Source organism: Dreissena polymorpha, chromosome 13 (assembly GCF_020536995.1).
Source record: "Dreissena polymorpha isolate Duluth1 chromosome 13, UMN_Dpol_1.0, whole genome shotgun sequence".
NCBI classification, from domain to species: domain Eukaryota; kingdom Metazoa; phylum Mollusca; class Bivalvia; order Myida; family Dreissenidae; genus Dreissena; species Dreissena polymorpha.
The window spans coordinates 30,520,862-30,542,863 of NC_068367.1; the positions used below are offsets into that span (position 1 = coordinate 30,520,862).

General features: G+C 36.9%; 2 protein-coding genes across 2 annotated transcripts; one reads left to right on the top strand and one right to left on the bottom strand.

The window, feature by feature from the left end:
- The first annotated feature begins 7,966 nt into the window (after window positions 1-7,966).
- On the top strand, window positions 7,967-10,961 carry LOC127855062 (uncharacterized). The gene is made up of 2 exons (XM_052390397.1): window positions 7,967-8,052; window positions 8,399-10,961. Exon 2 carries the CDS (start codon window positions 8,403-8,405, stop codon window positions 10,959-10,961), a length of 2,559 nt encoding a protein of 852 aa, XP_052246357.1. The 5' UTR covers window positions 7,967-8,052; window positions 8,399-8,402.
- On the bottom strand, window positions 9,468-21,513 carry LOC127855075 (leucine-rich repeat-containing protein 45-like). The gene is made up of 9 exons (XM_052390430.1): window positions 21,414-21,513; window positions 20,895-20,944; window positions 20,285-20,366; window positions 17,939-18,024; window positions 17,226-17,420; window positions 15,538-15,633; window positions 14,129-14,389; window positions 12,844-12,929; window positions 9,468-12,362 (listed from the first exon to the last, which is right to left on the bottom strand). Exons 2-9 carry the CDS (start codon window positions 20,901-20,903, stop codon window positions 12,098-12,100), a joined length of 1,080 nt encoding a protein of 359 aa, XP_052246390.1. The 5' UTR covers window positions 20,904-20,944; window positions 21,414-21,513; the 3' UTR covers window positions 9,468-12,097.
- Window positions 21,514-22,002: the final 489 nt, after the last annotated feature.

Here is a 22,002-nt window from a genome sequence, read left to right on the forward strand (position 1 = left end):
TAATTTGGAGAGTTCTGTTTTTGCCGTTATATTTTGTGAAACTACGAAGATTGCTTATATAAAGTATAAAATACATCCCTCATACATGAGCATGGATAGCCGAGTGGTTGAAGTGGTAAACTTTTACTCCAGGACTCCAGGGGTCAGTGGTTCGAGCCTAGTTGAGGGTTACTTTTTCCTTTTTAAAATGTTATACTTTTTTTACTGGAGCTTTTTAGATCCAATGTTTACATTTATAAATATCAATCATTTAATGACAAATTTCAATACATGCCAAAATCGGTGAAAAGGCCGCTTTAATCGTATTCGAAAATGACAACGTAGGTACACACTGGACAAATAGTGACACAATCACCAACAACAAGACATTTCATATTCACTGTTCACGTTTATTATTAATTTATTAAAATGTTGACACCATCAATAAAAATAAAAATAAATATAAAAGCTTAAAATTCGCGTTGAGATATATATTTTAGATCATAATTTAAATTAATCTAAATTTTAAAGATTGTTTTGTGAAGTTTCCGGCTATTACTTTTTTCATAACGATAAAGCATTAAAAACAATTACGTTACTGTTCAAACATGTGTTACGCTATTTTTTTATCTTTCATGTAATATCATATGAACAAATTCAACTTAAAAACAAATATCAATATTGTCAAAGAATGGTAGTAATGTGACTTAACCCGTACATGTGTTTTTTTTCACGAATGCTTTAATCGCTATCGGCCACGTGCTTTGCGAGGCTCTAAAACACCAGACGGTTGGTGTAACACGCCCGCAAACCATCCATTACTGGAATAACACACTGGCAGAGGTGCGAGGCTAAACATAAAAGCTTCTCCGACTAATCAAATTAGAAGCAAATTACTAAAAGAACCCGTCTCTTCGATTCTGTCATCGCGTTTCAAAGTTATGCGAGTGGTTTTAAGTAAATTTTCCATTGAAATGCAAGCATGGGACGTTTGAGTACTCCTGTTAGAGCATTTATTTAAAGCAAACATCGACGAAAACAATATACTCAACTGGACAATGCCTTTCACGTACTGCGGGGCATGCATGGTGGAGGGGAGGGGGGGGGGGGGGGGGGGATCAACGACACCAGACTACGACAATAATACAATTGAACGTCGTTCCTGTTTTGCTATCACAACAACCGTGTGTTCGGCTTGTTTCAATACTTTCTGTAATGTTCAAACCTGAATGTATGTCTCATAAAATGCTTATCGATATGTTTGCAAAACATATAATTAAAAAAACAAGCGAAATGCATTTACACGAAACTGCATTTAAAAGTATCGCATTCAGTGACAGCATTTCTGGGTCTGCCGACGCCGCGTCTCCATCGAGAACGTATTCATCAACGAAGCGGTTATGGTGACTGCAATGCCAGAATTGATGGGTTTCTATTTCAGCTAACATTTGGGAGATACCGCCCGACCCCCCCTGGGGAAGTGTTGGTATTTGAAGTTAAGCACCAGGGGCGGGGTCTTCGCTCATATCGCATCAATAAAACGAGAAATGTTACACATCTTGGCCTTTTAACAGACGGCCTGGTTCGTTAGCAAATATCAGATAATAAAATACCAAAATACTCTGTTAATGAAAACAACATCAACAACGGAATAGTAGTATACAAAACGAACCATTATATTTATACTGACTTTGATATTATAATTGGATTCATTAAAATTGGAGACATCATTTAAAATCTGCTTCAGATGATTGACATGTAGAACTGAAAATGATTATAAAAAATAATATAACAAAAGAATAACAAAGTAGTGATAATCAGTAACAATTTAAATGAGTGGACCTCTTTTTTTTCCGAAAGAATTAACTTCAAGTTGTTACAGCAATTATTATATTTTGGAATCATGGCTTCAAGTATTCATACCAACGGCAACGCAACATTACAATCAATTTGCACTGAATTATGCATATACAGCATTAAATGTTATCATACCATTACATAGATATTTGTATGAACTAACATCTAATTTTAATAGTTGCAGTTACTTTATTATAAACTTATATCCGGTGCGTCGTTAATTACATAACTAGTTAGATTTTGCAAAACGTCAGGTGTATACCGCCTTTTGTTCAGTATACAAATAAATAAATTAAAGCAATATATTTAAGAACTTCTAAATGAGGTTAACAATTCAACAGAGCATCGATGTAACTTAGCACTATGCTACTAACCACATACATTTCGCTGTCTATTTCAGAAAACTCTAGTTTGTAATTTGCAAATGTTCACAGGCATACAGGACACAAACTAATTAATTACCGTACATCTGCTGTCGGCAAAAACACGTGGTTGCTTCTACCACCCTATTGATTTCGTACACATGTTAGGGAACGTCCCAAAGTGTTGAGTGATACCTGACTTGTATAGACACGTGAACAATACTAGTTACATACACTGGAAACACAATCGGAAATGATATACATTTGCAACAGTTGAGCTCAGTCTAAAAATTATAACGATTTGAGCGATATTTTACTGGTATGGAAACTGGTACAATTATAAGAGCCATCTTCATGCGAAAATGGTCCGTATGATATATGCAACCAGCATAGCTTCAGACCAGCGTTTTGCTCAGTCTGGTAAGGAGCTACTTTGTCCGCTATAACGTATAGCACGTTTTCGTGTTCTCGACATAGTAGCTCTTGCCTGAACTGCGCATGCTTGTCTGGAGCTACAATGATCGCATATGTCATAAGGGCCATTTTCGCATGACGTGGCTCATATAAGTAAGAAACATTATTGAAGGTTAAAGACCTCACCAAGCAACACTCTGCTCAGTCTCATCGTAACTTAGGCCCGACTGGTCATGGTCGGCTCGGGTACTACTTAAATACCCCGAGTACGGAAAATACAACGAAAAGTCACGGGAATTCTAACGCTTCATAGGTCGTTGTCGGCTTTTTTCAAATTAATTATGTTTATATTTATATCAATATTCTGTAAAATGGCCTCTATGTTATCGAAATTCCTACTCATTAAAACATTGAGACAGGTTTTGGTTCAATGAGAAATTTGATTCGTACATCGCAGCGCGTTTTTCGACATCGGATTTTAGGCGGAAATAAAACTCCGGGTACGTGTTAGTATATTTTCCGTCGTATACTTTAGAGTACCCCAGGGGACTTTTTAGTAGTACCCGAGCCGACAATGACCATCGAGCGTAACTTAGAACTAGTCCATAATGGCAAGTCGTATCTAATAAGATGTTGAGTTGTAGTTTAGTTGTATCTTATAAGTTGTTGAGATGTAGTTTAGTTGTATCTTATAAGTTGTTGAGATGTAGTTTAGTTGTATCTTATAAGTTGTTGAGATGTAGTTTAGTTGTATCTTATAAGTTGTTGAGATGTAGTTTAGTTGTATCTTATAAGTTGTTGAGATGTAGTTTAGTTGTATCTTATAAGTTGTTGAGATGTAGTTTAGTTGTATCTTATAAGTTGTTGAGATGTAGTTTAGTTGTATCATATAAGTTGTTGAGATGTAGTTAAGTTGTATTTGGAGTCGTTAAGATGGCTATGTTGTGGGTAAATCTAACGTGGAATTGCAAATCATACTTGAGTACTCTTTTCTTATAAACTACGGTCCCCTTCAGATGGATAGATATTTATTTAAAAACTGACTTTTTTTCATCCAAACATAGACTTGCAACGTTTTTAGAGGTAAGGACACTTCATTGGAAGGCTTCAATAAACGTATATGCGCGGAATGTGGTCAGTGCATTTCAAAATATTTACGAATTTCAGACCAATTAAATTACAATGAGTACACGAATAGTTATATCAAAGTAAACAATACATGCTTATGTGTACGGCATAAATTCGACGAAACAGCAAAACTCTATACGTTTTATCTGAACACTGACATTAAAACGCGATTTTAGTGAGATGAACAAAGCCAAAGTACCAACCAAATCAAATGCAAACTTTACCGAACAGTGACAGAGAGTATAAACAAAGGCTGAAACCCACTCAATGTTTTTGTCCATTATGTTACATAATTATAAAACGAGCTTTTGCTAATGCTTTAAAAATCCATGTCGCACATAATTGGGTCACTCAAAACAGTTAAGCCAATGTTGACGATTTATGTCCGTTCTTTAATACTCTAGCATTGGAAAGTCATTTATAATTCATGAACGGCAATGGAGGCTTTACAAACATAACAAACGTATAGACGTTTTAGTGGCTACGTTTGTTATTAAATTTCAACTGGAACTTTTTTGCTGACTTATTATTAAAAACGTGTGCGCCATATAAAACTGAATGAAGAACTGATTATATTTAAGTCACACATGGGTTATTGTGAGGGTATTAATATTAAAGAAATATGTGGAACAATTTCAAATATTTACATCTTTCTTTTTCCTTTGTTAAGCCATTTATGCCTAGTGTCTAGAAAAAAGGCCTTGGCAAACAGCGTAGACCCAGATGAGACGACGCATGATGCGGCGTCTCATCTGGGTCTGCGCTGGTTGCTTAAAGGAATTTCTGTAAGAAATATTTTAAATATCTAAATACATATACTAGACATCCCTAACTTTGGAAAGAAATTGATCCAATTTAGAATGATGGGAAAGTCCAATAGGCATAAATGGGTTAATCTTTGCTTTTGAATTGCTCGTATTCGCTCTTTTAAGACTACGTATTTGTAACTTCACTTTTTTCTGTACTACATTTACATTACATAAATACACGTAACATTTTAGTTGAATAAGAGGGACGTAGAGCGTTTTATAACTGACATATATTATATTTGATTGCCTTTCTTAAAAATCCTGACACCAGCAATCGCACCCTGCTTCGCGCATTTGAAGTGAAAGTGAATTTTATGCCTTACTTGTCTAATACAAGGGGATTGGCGTCTCATTTATAATTCACGAACATCGATGTCAATTTATACCAGCGGAATTCTCTGAAAGATGCCATAAACAACGTAAATGGTGCCCGTCTCCTTGCCAATGGTCTTGCGGTACAGTTCACTCATAGCTTCTGATTTGCAGACACGGATGCATACGGCTTTATAGAATCATGAGAATGGCGACGGAAGAACCATTTGTGAAGCGTTCTTCTGGAGGTTTACGCCAATTGTTTTCAGGTCTTAATAATGCCTTTTTTTCGGAATTTCAAGTTTTTGTTGGAACAGGTGTAGAATAATTTATTATGTGCGTTATTTATTTCAAGGTTATTGTGTTGTATTTATAATTAATAATTACTTCGTATTCTTGGCTGCACATCTTGAGTTTGTTTTCTAACATGTCATTCAATTTTAAATGTTACCTTGTTTAATGTATTATATCGTCTTTATAAAAAGTAACCGTTTTGAGATTTTGCCTCATGTGTGAGTTTGCTTTACAGATTTAAAAAAACTATTTGACTCGCACGTATATAATAAAAATACTTTTAAAGATATTAAACAGTATTAAAATAGAAAAAAATACAAATAATGTAATGTAAAAATTACAAAGTATATCAACATTTCAATGTTCAATAAAAAACAAAATCAAACATACTCTTAGCTGACTTATAAAATCGCGAAACCTTTAAGTGCTGCTTTAATGTATTTTATTATACTCTTTTACCAATAGATTGTTATGAATTAAGTTTGTCATAAAAAATCGATTTTTTTCCGCTCATGCTGTGTTTAAAAAAATAATAATTAAAAACAGCTTTGATATACAGTAGTATATTTTGTAAGTTTCCAATTAACAAATCTTTAAAATCTATCGCTATAAACATTATGGTCAATAACAACATCATTATTAATCGGAGCCGCATTCTTGGAAAAAGGCCTAAATGCACGTGCGTAAAGTACCGTCCCAGATTAGTAAGCAGCGGCTTATCAGGGACGACAATTTTTGCTTTAGTGGGATTTTTGTTTTAAATTGAATTCATTTTAAACGAAACTCCAGTGTAGGCGGAAACTGTTGTTCCTGATAAGCCTATGTAGACTGCACAGGCTAATCGGGCTAACCCTTTACGCACATGCTTTTAATCCTGTTTTCCAAGAACGCGTCTTATATGTTCAGTGCGCTTTTGATTTAATTTACGTATAAACTTTGTCACAGATGTCAGTACTAATCATTTATGATTCGTAGAGATAAGTATTCAATCTTCACCAAAGTTGGACACTGAAGCTGGAAACGTGTGCAGCAGCTTCAATCGGGCGTAAGTCAGAAGGTGACTCAGAAATAGGATCCAGGTCTGGCCGTTTTGACTTGAGGATATTTAAACTGTTACCCACCATTCAAACATGTGCACGTACACTATTTGAAAGGAGGATTGAAGTTATTGGCATTAATGGTACATACACAACGCAACATAAGTGCGGTTTTAGGTTTTTGCATATAAGCGCACTATAATTCATGTTTAGTTTAGCGTCTGTATTCAGATTTCCAAACAGAGCTACTCACAATACGTACTCGGCGTATTTTGTAAATCGCGTGGAAATGAGCGATCGCCGCCTAAATGCTTGGAATAAGAATGCAACAATAGATTTGTTACACCACATCAATTTGTATTTACATGTCTTAATAAACAAAATGTGTGTTTTTCATTAATTCTACGCTAAACTAGCACTTTCTATGATATGTCTGTCTTTGTGTAAGTGTAGTAATGTACAGCCGTGAAAACAGGTTCCACATAATTTTGGTATGACTCTGGTATCATGGCTGACTGTTGGAATTAAATGAAAATAAAACATTCCATATCTCATAAAAAAGGGCATATTAGCCAAAAGTTTCTTTGTCCTAGCACGACATACTTGTTTATGAAGCCAAACTTAGAAAGGTGTTTAAACAGAACATGCCTATTTTTGGCTCTTCTCAGAAGTAAGGAATATTGTTTATCAGAATAACACATTTTTTCTCTTGATTTGAGGAAACACAAATTCAAAGCATGCAATATGAAGTTGTCCTCGTTATAAAAGTAAGATACGTTAAACAAAAATAGATCGTTGTAAAGTATGTTAAATACATAGATAAGAACTAAATATTACACTAAATGAGGGCTATACATGTTATATCGTTTAAGAAAACAATCACATTTCTTACCATCAACACGTTTTTTTTTAAAAGTTTTGCCTAAAATCCGATTTTTAAAAAATATACACAGAACTCGTCAGATACGTTAATTTGTTTGTATGTTTCTTGTAACTTAGACTTGATATGCAAGGCACAAATACACGAAATTCATATCATGGTATCATCCTTTTCGAAGGAAAACATTAAAACTACACAAAAAGTGTTTACTTCTTCTCTCTGGGTAGCTTTTTAGCAAATGTACATCAAATACGTTAAAGGGGCCTTTTCACAGATTTTGGCATTTTTTAACTTATTCATTAAATGCTTTATATCGATAAATGTAAACATTGGATCGTAAAAGCTCCAGTAAAAAATCAAGAATAAAATTTAAAAAAGGAAAAGAACATTGCCCGGACCAGGTTTCGAACCAGTGACCCCAGGAGTCCTGCCAGAGTCCTGAAGTAAAAACGCTTTAGCCTACTGAGCTATTCCGCCGAGTACATATAATTTAAGTATTTTATACCTTATATAAACAATCTTCGTAGTTTCAAAAAATTTAACGATAAAAACAGAACTCTCCAAATTATTCAATCGTTTCGCGTTGCAACGCTTTATAATTTTTAGGTTTTAAAATCGTCAAAAGATGCAAATAATGGCTATATTAGACCATGGTAAATGTTCAGTATTACTGTTTCCTCACAAATATCATAACTAAAACGAAAATTTGCGAATCTGAAACAACTTTTTTCAATTTTGTCAATTTACCAAAGCGTGAAAAGATCCCTTTAATGTCAAATACGTTAAATCGATTAATTACAATACATTTTCCAACCCGTTTGGTGCCTCTGAAATTAAGATTTCGTCACACTATGACGTAATTGTGTTTCGTCACTGTTCTACAAAGCATCTAGAGCCACGTCGTCGCTCGAATCGTATGTTTACTGCGCGTGCATATGGCGGAAAATATTAAGTGTGGATGGTGTTTGATATAAGCAGAGGTAAGTTGTGATTTATGCTTCGATTTACTTTGATAACCACCTTTTGGTAGAAAAGTATGCAACGCAAAAGCAATTTACATGCGCAATAGAAATATAAACCCAAATATAAACGATTCGATGTATTTAACGTATCTGATGAACAACTTTAACGTATCTGATTCTAATAAATATTGACGGATTTTAATGTTTTAATCGAGTTTTCACAATTTCCTCAATGGTTTTTACCAAATGGGTTACATATTGCTAGCATTAACCACCATTATATGAAGCATTGTCAAATATATACGAAACAATAACCTTCTCGCTTTTCAATATAACGTATCTGATGTCATTTTCGTTCTTTCAGAAAGATGGTCAAAACAGCAGCAGAATACCAGAAAGCGTACAGAGAACGCAAAAAGGCAAGAGATGAAACCTTTTTAGAGAAGGAAAGAGCCAGAGCAAAAGGATATAGAAAGCCGATACTCGCCAAAACAAAGAAAGACCAAGCCTTGATAAGAGAAAGAAATAAACAGTATAGCCAGAAGTACCGTGATAGACAAAAGACCTTCAAGCAAACCCAAGTTAGAAGTACCACAATAACGACTGAGGCTGAAGAGAAATCCGAAGAGGACGAGCACTCCAATGTTGTTTCAAGTACATCCAGTGAACCTGTTGCAAGAGCAAAGCGAGGCCAATCAACACTTTTGGTTAAACTGTCATTTCCTCAGAAACGAAGAAACAAACGGAAATCAGATGCACTCAAAAGAGCTCACAGCAAAATCCAAAGGCTCAATGGACAGATATCTTCGCTTACAAGAAACAAAAACAAGTGGGCGAAACGATGCCAGAGGATTTCTAAAAAGATTATACTCTCGGCTGAAGCTGACGGCATCACCACAGCTGCCAACAATGAACAATCATTGACACCAAAAAGCAAGACAATAGTAGAATTGAGACGAGATGGAGTAAGTCCGAGAAAGCTACCGAAATCTGTTGTACAGAAGCTAGTGCTGTCCAATGCAATATTAGACGAAATCAAATCGAGCCGTCGTGCCAACCCACAACAGCAGCGACGAAACATTGCAACTCGTGTGATAAGCGGGAAAATATTAAAACAGTACAAATGTGTGTCTATGGTGAGCAAGAAAACCGGCATAAGTATGACAGAACTGAGAAGACATCAGGACAAAGTAATAGAGTTTAGAAAGCGATCAAGGATGAAAGCAGAGAGGGATCAATTGAAGGCTCATGTCGTGGAGTTCATAGAACAAGATGATGTAAGCGTAATGATGCCAGGGAAAGCAGACGCAAAATTATATGAAGGAGAGAAACGGCAGATTCGCATACTTACAGACTACATGTCTAACATTCACCAAAGATTTCAAGCAGAAACTCAGAAGAAAATTTCGCTGGCTCTTTTTTGTAAACTACGTCCTGCGTACATCAAACTTACTTCTTCAATGTCAAGAAATACCTGTCTATGTTCAAGACATCAGAGTTTTGCGATGAAACTGAACTGCCTTCGTTTACAGGGCGTTGACATTTCCAAAATCCCAGAGACTGTATGTAAGAACACGACGCAAGAGCAAATGGAAATGCTTCTTGGTGGCATTTCAAACGCGGAAGTAGAATATGAAACATGGCGCCGGGTAGAAGTAGATGGTAAGAGAAAGATGAAAATAGTATCGGTTAAGTGTAGTAAAGACGACTTCATAATCCTGATGAAGGAAGAATATGAAGCATTCCTGAATCACGTGAGCAGAGTTACAGCCCAATATACAGCACTGAAATCGTTAAAAGAAAACCTACCGAGCAATGACATGGTAGTGCAAATGGACTTTGCTGAAAACTTTACGTGCGGAACATCTGACGAAATCCAGAGCGCATATTGGAATGCCAGTTCAGTCACATTACATCCGGTGGTTGTATATTTCAGAGGCACGGATAATAGTCTAGAGCACTTGAACTTTGTCTTTGTGTCTAATGCTCTGCAACACAACTCTTCAGCCGTGATTACGATAATGAAAAAGCTATGCAAAGAATTAAGAGAGATATTCCCTGACGCTCGACAAATTCATTACTGGACGGACAGCCCTTCCTCCCAGTATCGTAATCGATTCGTGTTTGATGCTATCATGAACTTTGCCGAACGATTCAGTGGATTTTCGGCACGTTGGAATTACTTTGAATCCGGCCATGGTAAGGGCCCTTGTGACGGCATCGGTGGTGTTGCTAAGAGAAAGGCAAGTGATGCTATAAAGCAGGGAAAAGCCTGTATCCAGGATGCTTTTGACTTTTTCAATTGGGCAAAGGGAAGTTCTGTTAACATCAAGTACCGTTTCTACACCACCGATGACGTTGACACAACTGCTGCTGAAATCCAGAAAACGAATCCTCTTCCAATGCAAGGTACAATGAAAGCACACGCTGTGTTTCCTAAAGACGGTGGCTTGTTCTCAAGAGAGGTATCCTGCTATTGCAAATCTTGTATCATTGGTGACACTCTATGCAATGGCTGGATATGGCATGGTATGGCAAGGAAGGTAGCCGAATTTATAGATGATGTTGATCATGAAATGGAACCCACCCCTGCAGCTATACCAATGGCTGTACCTGCAGAATTAGACGTGGTCCCCAAGAAAGGTGACTTTGTGGCTGCCGTCTATGAAGGGGTCTGGTACGTTGGAAAAGTTCGTAAGGTTGACGAATCGGATGGCGATGCTAAAATTTCCTTTATGAAAAAAGCTCGTGGAAGCACATCCGTTGAAAAATTCAAATGGCCGCAGCCTCCAGATAAGATATGGGTCAACTTCAACCAGATTCTTTGTAACGTCAATGAACCAGAGCCTGTTGGAAAGTCCGGAAGAGAATTCAAATTAGGAGAAGACGATCACGAACTAATTTGCCAGATATTTCAGATGAAATAACTTAACGGCATCAGATACGTTAAAAGTGTCGCGTTGTTAAAATCCATGTTCCACGTTCATATAACCGTTCAAAGTTAATTAAGTGTATACTTTATCGAAAGTATACCGTTTCTTTAGGCAAATGTTGCATTTATAAACGATTACCATTTTCAATAAAAATTTCAGTTTCATACATCAGATACGTTAAATGATAAACACTGTCTCGTATAATAATACCTTTGTTCAAGCATGCACAAACACTTATTTGCGAAAACGTGAAAACACTGAACTATTCTACAAAAGTTTTCACAAACAAATGTATGAACCAATAACAGTGTTAACCTTAAAAACAAAGTGTGTTTAGTTGACAAAATAAAATACGGCATGTATATTGTTATGTAAGAATGGCGCATTTGTTATTGTTCACCCTTAATTTGTTTTACACTTTGTTTATTTCTTTGGGGAAGGTTCACATGTAGGAAATACGTCCATCGCAAGGTTCTTATACCACAAAAACGACTGCTTACTGCTTTTCACAACAGGCAGTCGTATTTAACGTTTCTGACGTATACATTTTAAGTGATACTACAGCATGTCGGTTTTTGGAAAAAATCGAGATGGGTTTGGGTCCCCTGGTGTTTGAATCTTGACACCAATACTTCATGCTATTCAAAAATGACAAACACATGCATAAAATCATTTTTTGATTTTTCATCATTTGTGACCACCTAATTAGTGCATTTATCGTAGAATCAATGTTTTAGTAAATTCTTTTAAATTTCTTTCCGCCCTTTTAATTTCATTTTGAAGTTGCGTATTTTTTAATTTCCGCTAACGTACGTGTGTGAGCGTTTTCATGTATTCATACGTAGTTATCATCTTGTTTTCTGAAATTCACACACGTCTACATTCAAATAAATCAATTTCTTATCAAACACGTTAACATATAACACAATATATCCTATGATTTCAGATGTCAGAAAAGATGATATGTGAAACATTGGCACATACTTTACGTAACGTGGGTATTTCATTCAACTTAGTTCTAAAATGCCTCATAGCATTTGCATGTTGTACATGTATGTATCAAGTAAAATGAAATTGATATAACTGAGCTTAGTTATTGATGACAACACTTTTTTCCATGTGTCATCTTGTTACTTCTTGACCGCCGCTCTAGTACCGGAACCGGAAGTCTTTACCGCTCCCGCATTAACGCTGGCGCCGGCACCATTGCCCGCACTAGGCGCATGTTCAGTCTGTGCGGCGACACCGTCCGGCTTGTTCTTTGCCGCGTCAACCACTTCTTTGAACTTGAACTGCATCATGGTCTTAGCGAGCTCCCGGATCTTCATGATGGTGGACATCTGCATGTTGCGGCCCTCTCGATGGCCGTACTCTTTCTCGCCTTCTACCAGCTCCCTATGAATCAATCACAGTATTTCAAACATTTGCATGTGTAATGAGTGTTTCAATTACTGTTAAATATTGACAAGACATTTTTCTTTAAATTCAAAAAGTTAGTTTTTCTTTCTGTTGATCTTCACATATTTATTTTGAATAAAATACTCATAGGAAAGAAATACACACATACACACACATATTTAAAGACGTGGGGTTGAAACGGTAGGTGGGCTAGTACGGTAAATGTCCTCAATCTTCATTATTTGTTATTGTTTATTCTGTAATTTAAGTCGCAAATTTAAGTTAATTAAATCTTTATCAGATCTCTTGCACGTTTATATTTGTTGTTTTTTTCTCCCAAATAGCGTTTGTTTCCAAACGGTTTTAAATAGAGCTATGCTTAAAACATATTTCGCTTTAAAACTCATATCAATTTAACAAGGTATCAACAAAATAACAGCAGGAATGTCTCTGAAACTAATGCTAACAGGCAGCTAACCTGTAGTCTATTCTGCCGTCTGCATTGTGGTCCAGTTTGCCCATTAGGTCGTCAATATCTTCCTCCGCTACCTCTATACCCATCAGCTGAGAACAACAAACGCTGGCTTAATATTGAGGTATGACACGCTTCATGCGATTATAGGTCTTATTCTATATGCGGCCAGCGTAGATCCAGACAAACCTTCACAACATCGTGTAATCTCGTGAGGAGCTACGCTGTCTGCTTTAACGTCATGCATGGTTCAATTGTCTGCGAATGCTTTAGCGGCTCTGGCCGCATATGACATAAGACCAATTTTCGCACGACGCGGATCTTTTACAAGTATATAAACCCATTTTTGCCTAGTGGACTCGCCCATCCTTCTTAATTGGATCGAGTTATTTCCAAAATTAAGGATGTATAGTATATTTATTTCTATATTTAGAATATTTCTCACAGAAATTCCTATAAGCAAACAGCGCAGACCCTGATGAGACGCCGCATTATGCGGCGTCTCATCTGGGTCTACGCTGTTTGCCAAGGCCTTTTTTTCTAGACGCTAGGCATAACTGGGTTAAATTACATATATCAGAAATAATATTATTTCAAACATGTAAAGGTCTTCTTGTTTAAGCGAATAAAACTTTCAACATAAAATAATCAGCCACATAATTTCATCATATATCATACGATTAAGTGAATACAATATTATGCTATTAATTGTGCATGACTTGTTTTAAGTAAAGATAAATAAACGACATCAAATTAATATACAAAGCACGAACACATTGCTGATTTCAACTTGTAGACTGACTTAAAATAAGATGCTAGTGTTAAGTGTCAGGTAGATGAAGATTTCCATAAATAAGTAACATGATAACCAGTCCAACTCTCCACTTACAGCGAGGCCGTCAGTGAGTAACATGATAACCAGTCCAACTCTCCACTTACAGCGAGGCCGTCAGTTAGGAACATGATAACCAGTCCAACTCTCCACTTACAGCGAGGCCGTCAATAAGTCACAAGATAACCAGTCCAACTCTCCACTTACAGCGAGTAGGTAACATGATAACCAGTCCAACTCTCCACTTACAGCGAGTAAGCAATATGATAACCAGTCCAACTCTCCACTTACAGCGAGAAAGTAACATGATAACCAGTCCAACTCTCCACTTACAGCGAGTAAGTAACATGATAACCAGTCCAAATATTCATTTACCGCGAGTAAGTCACATGATAACCAGTCCAACTCTCCACTTATAGCGAGTAAGTAACATGATAACCAGTCCAACTCTCCACTTACCGCGAGACCGTCAGTGAACTCCTGCCTATCGATAATAAAGTTGTTATCCTTGTCCAACTGCATCAGCAGGTCAAGGGTCCGGTACCCTCTCTCGTACTTGTAGTCGTAGATCATGGTTATCGGGTCTCGAGGGGGCGGTTTCGGGGGCCGAAACTCTTTGACGGGTACCTTCCGGGTGAACTTGCCGTGCTTGACGTTCAGGTGAGACTTGGCGGCCAGCCGCTCCAGGACCGCCATGAAGTCTTCGTCCACCGAGACGTCCTGCATCCGATTGTATAAACGCTGGTTAAAGTTACCGCTCGGTAACTTTTAAAACTTGGTAAGTTTGCGGTTATTCAGGTTTAGTAACCGCCAAAGATAAGTTGATTGTATAAACAGGATATACCGCAATGTTACCAAACCGCGAATAGTGAAATTTAACCACCGGTACCTTTAACCCAACATTCGCAAAATGCACTTTATAATGACGTATATTTCGCGCAAATTATCAAACTACGATTTCGTAAACAAACAAGATGGGTCAGGTCAGGTAGAAGAATAAGCGAACGCAAATGCGAGGAATGCCGTGGATAAATTTGATGAATTTAAGTCATATTGTTGGTTGATTACATGTAACCAATGGCAAGTTAATGTGAATAATGGGTTAGTAAATACGAGAATTTTTCGGTGTACGTACACGCGTGAAAATCAGCAATTATTGGCCATGTGATGAAATAATTATATGGATAAATGGGAGAAATTATGAGTTACTGCATAGGTGGATTAATGTGAGAAATGATCGGTTAATGCGAGGAATGACGAGCAGATATGAGCCATTGGTGGTAAATGTGGGGAATCGTAAGATAATACCAGAAACGATTTGTAATTGATGAAATTGATGGCGAGTATGAATAATGACAAGTACATGTTAGGAATATGATTAAATGTAAGAAATAGAGGGTAAATGCAGAGAATGGCTAAATCAGGTAAGGGCATATTAGTATGACATATCCGACTTGAATGTAATTACGGCTACACTCTTTTACATTTCTTACATTTTATAATTATATTAAATTAATTTGCATTATTGGTATTATAAAGTCCGACAGTCAGTGATGGAACGTCATTGTTTATAATAGGTATACCAGTAGACGAAAGCGGAATCTCAGTTATAGCACATTTCTAAACGATCTCTTAGTTTCAATTAGTTTGCGCTAGGTTTGGAATTGGTCATGGGGAATCGTAGTGAGACGTGCATGTACTTTCATTTAAATATATATATAAAGGTTTGTTTAAAATCATGAATGTTGTAATAAATCAATTTGTCACGATGTAAAAACTGTAAACATGATTTGATTAGCTGTTACTATAATATTTAAATATAGCGTAATGATGCCCCTTATCTAATGGCTAAGTACGCATGCACTTACTGACATTTCTACCAAGATTAATGCACTTTTTTCAGCTTGCTCCAGTATCATCAATAAATGTTTGGCCACGTCGCTGTTAAAGGGATTCTGTCCAATCTGCAAATAATAACGACACGTCAAGTATATATTAACCAATTTATGCCTAGTGGACTCTCCCATCCTTCAAAATTGGATCAATTTATTTCCAAAATTAGGGATGTCTAGTATATTAATTTCTATATTTAGAATATTTCTTACAGAAATTCCTTTAAGCAAACAGCGCAGACCCAGATGAGACGCCGCATCATGTGGCGTCTCATCTGGGTCTACGCTGTTTGCCAAGGCCTTTTTTCTAGACTCTTTGCATAAATGGGTTAATACACACACACGTTTTGCACATGGACGTTTTTTTTTCCTTTATTATTATAAAACTACTGCTTGATCACAACAACCTAACACATTTCAAAATGCAGTTGCTTGATTTAGTATTTAACATTTTTAATTGTATGACTTTGATATTAAGACCACCTATAATCCAACTATTCTTGGATAAAAAGCCGTGTTGCTTAAGTTCAATACATATGTAACATACCTGAATACACTCATGATACTTAAGTTTATCACTGGTTATACCCACCTTCAGAACCTCGAGTCTCGTTATACTTATATCGAGAGTATCGTTATAATTGAGCCCTACAACACTCGTTATACCCACCTTCAGCACCTCTACAGTCTCGTTATACTTGACTCCTACCAACACTCGTTATACCCACCATCAGCACCTCTACAGTCTCGTTATGCTTGAGTCCTACCAACACTCGTTATACCCACCTTCAGCACCTCGAGAGTCTCGATATACCTGAGTCCTACCAACACTCGTTATACCCACCTTCAGCACCTCTACAGTCTCGTTATGCTTGAGTCCTACCAACACTTGTTATACCCACCTTCAGCACCTTTATAGTCTCGTTATACTTGAGTCCTACCAACACTCGTTATACCCACCTTCAGCACCTCGAGAGTCTCAATATACCCGAGTCATACCAACACTCGTTATACCCACCTTCAGCACCTCTACAGTTTCGTTATGCTTGAGTCCTACCAACACTCGTTATACCCACCTTCAGCACCTCTACAGTCTCGTTATGCTTGAGTCCTACCAACACTCGTTATACCCACCTTCAGCACCTCGAGAGTCTCGATATACCTGAGTCCTACCAAACACTCGTTATACCCACCTTCAGCACCTCTACAGTCTCGTTATGCTTGAGTCCTACCAACACTCGTTATACCCACCTTCAGCACCTCGAGAGTCTCGATACCTGAGTCCTTCAACACTCGTTATACCCACCTTCAGCACCTCGAGAGTCTCGTTATACTTATATCGAGAGTCTCATTATACTTATATAGAGAGTCACGTTATACCTGAGTCCTACCAACACTGGTTATACCCACCTTCAGCACCTCGAGTCTCGTTATACTTATATCGAGAGTCTCGTTATACTTGAGTACTACCAACAATCGTTACACCCACCTTCAGCACCTCTACATTCTCGTTATGCTTGAGTCCTACCAACACTCGTTATACCCACTTTCAGCACCTCTACAGTCTCGTTATGCTTGAGTCCTACCAACACTCGTTATACCCACCTTCAGCACCTCTACAGTCTCGTTATACTTTGGGTCCTACCAACACTCGTTATACCCACCTTCAGCACCTCTAGAGTCTCGTTATACTTGAGTCCCGCCATGAGGAGAGCCATGCCGTTTGCGTTGATGCGGTTGTTAGTGAGGTCCAGCTCCTTCAAGGTGCTGTTCTCCGCGAGGGCCTGTCCCATAGCCTGGGCTCCTTCCTTGCCAAAGCCGTTCCAGGCAAGGTCAAGTTTTTGAAGACACACGTTTGACTGGAATAGGTATTTTATGGACTATGTAAAATATGCAGTACAACCATATACTGAACCAAAACTTTACCTTCTGGGATTCACGCATACGTTTGATAAACGGAGTTATTCCAAAACCGGTTATATATCTAAGAAAACATTTATTACTTAATCACATTTGATGTTCATAAGCCAAGTTTCTGTTACAAGCAGAGGGAATCGGTATAATTTAAACGTTAAGCAGTACCTGTTTCATACTGCTGTTGCGACATTTTTATATTAGGTGTTGAGTATACTAGATTGTATACAAGGACGATAAGTAACAAGGGTTTATTCATGGGCCCGTCCGTAAGTTCATCAAAAATTGTTAACACTTATATCTTATAAAGTATGTTTATTAATACAGACTGCGAACACCATGTCATAAGATTTTTTCCTTTCTTGGAATGACTTTCCAATTGAAGTTACATCTTAATAACACGGGGGTAACGTTTAATTTAATTAACAAATCGAGTCCAAGGGAGACGACTGCTCTCACTAACCTTTAAACAGTTTGCGATGGCTACGGCACCTTTACAACGTATGTGATTCCAACTGAGGTCCAAATATAGCAGATATACGTTCTCTTCTGCAACGCAAACAAAAGAATATTTTGTTATTAACTACAAACACAAATGATCAGTCAACAGTGATGGATTAGCGACGTGGCTGCCCATAGGCAGTGAAACAGGTGTGGCCCCACCCCAGGCCCCTATTTGACATTGTGCCTACTAGAACGCAAGGGCCTAGTCGATTTCACTCGTTTAAATTAGAAAACCAGCTACAAGCAACATAACATTGCTATAAAATAATTGACTCTGTCAAGTTATGAGATATGGCTAAGTATGTAACTAAAAAATATTTTGTCATGGTCTCATGGAGCCCTTAAAAGTCACGGGGCTCATAGGCAGTTGCCTACTCTGCCTAAGGGGAAATCCGGGACTGCCAGTTAATGATTCTAAAAAGGATGTGCCATATAGAAACTTAACTTGCACATTATTAAAAGCTAACAAAAAATGACATTAAAGGAACTTATCCACATATATTTATTTGCATTGTAACATGTAAGCACGTGATAAGCTGTCGTATCTTGACAAATTTCAGTATCAGTTAGTGCCCAGGTAAAATAAGTCGAGATTTGTTTGGTAAAAAGAAACCCCGCATTAAGGCTTAGCCTCTAGCCACGTCCTTTTAGAGTTTTGAACTTATTATACATCATTAGATAAGTTTAAGTTTTGACGAATGCTTCTAAATTTAGATTGCAAACAGATATGTACTTTTCACGAACTTTAAAGGATTAAGTTTGGAATATGGATGTTAATATATTTATCAAAATCAATCTGAACAGTCATGCACAAAATCCGTTATCATTATTTTTGAAACATGATTATAATTTAAATCGCACATAATACGAATACTTGTCGTATTCTTAGACTTGAGTATAAAGGATAGACTTAACCTCGACTTAAACTCATGCTTATGTCATTGACATATTTTTTATAAACGAGGAATGACGTAATTATAGGAGTTATCTGCCATGCTAGACCGTACTTTTAAGCATTTTTAGAGCGGTTTTGAGAACATTTTTCATTTTTTAAGACTTAAGTGTAAGAATCCGTTGTTAAATATGGGCCCTGCTATAATCAAATTGAAACTACAAGAACTATATTTATGAATTCATTGGGGTCGTGCTCTGTGAAAAGGGGGTTCATGCATGTGCGTAAAGTGTTGTTCCAGATTAGCATGTGCAGTTCAGGGACGACACTTTCCGCTTTGATGATATTTTTTGTTTTACGAAAATTTCTTCCAAAAAAATAATAATCCAGTTTACGTGGAAAGTGTTGTCCCTAATAAGCCTGTGAAATCGGGGACGACACTTTACGCGCATGCATTAAACCCCATTTTCACAGAGCGCAGCTAATTTGTTAGAAGCAACATTGGCATGTTCGTCTGCACCGAAAATCTACTCCACCAAACACACAGATTACGTATTGAATAAGTTATCCTCAAACAACGAATCAATGGCTATCGAACAATAGTTTTATGGAAGCAATTAGCCATTTGTTTAACATTGCCAGTTAGCGGTCTTTCTATATTTGAAACGATTAAACGTTGGCACAATACAGTTCACTGTGAAATCCATTGAATATGGCTGTACGTTGTAAAGCAGAATGTGTACATATTACCCATAAGTTGAATGGGTGTTAATTGCGTTAGGGTATAGGGTAATATAGAATTGTCAATTAAAATTAAAAGGCAATAAACATACATTGACTTCTGTTAAGATGCTTGGCTATTTAACAAACTCAAGCCCTTTCAGAACATGTAATATAAGATCCGTTTTTCGTTATTGAGTATTCGTTTTTGAAATCCCATTAAGACTTCAAAAGAAAATAAATTGGTAATTAATAAGCCATTCTGTTGGTATGATCTTAACGTCTACAGTCACAAAGGATATACATTTTTTAAGAAACGTTATTGGTCTATTATACAATTTTTGATTTATCTTTATTATTAATCAAGTATACAAGTCCTACTTCCGTTATTTTCCACCTGCTCAAACAATAATAATCATCATCACCACCACCACCAGCACCACAACAGCCATCGTCACTATCTCTTTCAACACCAAACCATCATAATCATATTCATAATTGTCATCACCGTCCCTATAATCGTTATAACCATCAGTATCACCATCAGCATCCTGGATGTTTGGGCTTGATTAATGTAAAACATTGTTCGGTGATATTTTTAAATAACGATCGAATCGGCCCCATGAAATCCTATTAATTATGATGTAAGTAAGGAGCATATACTTTAGAAGAAAAAGAACCATATCTCCTCACCGAGTGCTTTTCCTATTGCCAGTGCCCCATCCTCTCGGATACAGTTGTGATTCATGCGCAGTTCTCGAAGACCTGTTCGCGCCTGTACATAAAAATCTGGGTCAACGCTGTTTGCCAAGGCCTTTTTTCTAGACGCTAGGCATACATGGGTTAATACGAAGAGTTGCTAATATGCAGATAGAAGTGAGCATTGGCGTGGTACTATTGAACATATATTGGATCCTGGTTTTGTGAAAACCGGGATAAATGAGTGTGCATTAAGTGTCGTCCCAGATGAGCCTATGAAGTCCGTACAAGCTAATCAGGGACGACACCTTACGCACATGTTATCTCATGTGCAAGCTTTCTTATGTAACAGAAGACGATCATTGTATGCATGTCGTTCGTGTACACTATGCTATCAATTTTTGACGTCATTAATGTCCCCAACAAAGCGACAGTTTTTATGTCTGTCTTTATACGATGTCATGGTGAACATACTTGAAATTAATATCAATTATAATTATTTAAGAAATATTTCAACACACTTCTTTCTCTTCTTTCTCTTCTTGTTATTTAAGTGTATGATATTAAATTGTGTACATTTCCTATGTGAAAAAGTTGTTCGTACCTCAATCATAGTTGCGACTAGTTTTGCGCCTTCGTCTGTTATTTCATTACCTGTAAGTATGCAAGTTATGTAAAGAAAAATGCAAATAATAAAGTCGGTATGAGAGATAAGTTGACATGAATTAGTTTGACCAAAAACGTATTCTATCATATTAACTTATCGGTGTTTATTACAATCGTTAGACAAAATCTTTCATATTCATGTCATTTATTTATTGAACCAAAAATATATATTGTACCCTCTAGCAATAGCTCATTTCTACAATTGAATATGTTTTACTATTTTTATATGGTAATAACTGGACATTTCTATTCACACATAACACAATTATCGTTGTAAAACTGAACAATTTACAACACAAAAAGGCAACACACAGATCGACCGACAATGGTCAGAGCAGAGGGTAACGTCCACAATCAAAACCTAAACGAAACAATCACAAATTACAAGCATGTAGTTTATAAAATTGAAACATGTTACTTTTCTCAATTTTATGTTATATCGAAATGTTCGACCGACCTGAGATGTCCAACTTGGTGATAAGAATGTTGTCTGTGATGGCAGAAGTTATATCTCTTAAGCCTGAAAGCCCGATTAGGTTGTCAGCGACATTCTGTAAACAAACAATAACGCCTTATTGTGTCACATGTGAATTATCTTATCCCAATCGTAACATTTAAATGTACAAACTGTGTCATATTCCAGCAATATTTTATGTCATAATGTGTATGAAAGTGTCATCCGCCAATCACTAGAGTATGAGAAAGCCGGGCTTAAAGCATGTGTGTAATAAATATCGTCACCGATCAGTCTGTGCTGAGATATTGAAACACTCAGATATTGAAACAGCGACATATTTAACAATCGAGCTATTTAAACATCGAGCTATTGAAAAACTGAGCTAGTGAAACACCGATATATTGAAACACTTAGCTAGTGAAACATTGAGATATTGAAACACTTAGCTAGTAAAACATTGAAATATTGAAACACTGAGCTAGTGAAACATTGAGATATTGAAACACTGAGCTTGTGAAGAATTGAGATATTGAAACACTGGACTAGTGGAGCATCGAGATATTGAAACACTGAGCTAGTGAAACATTAA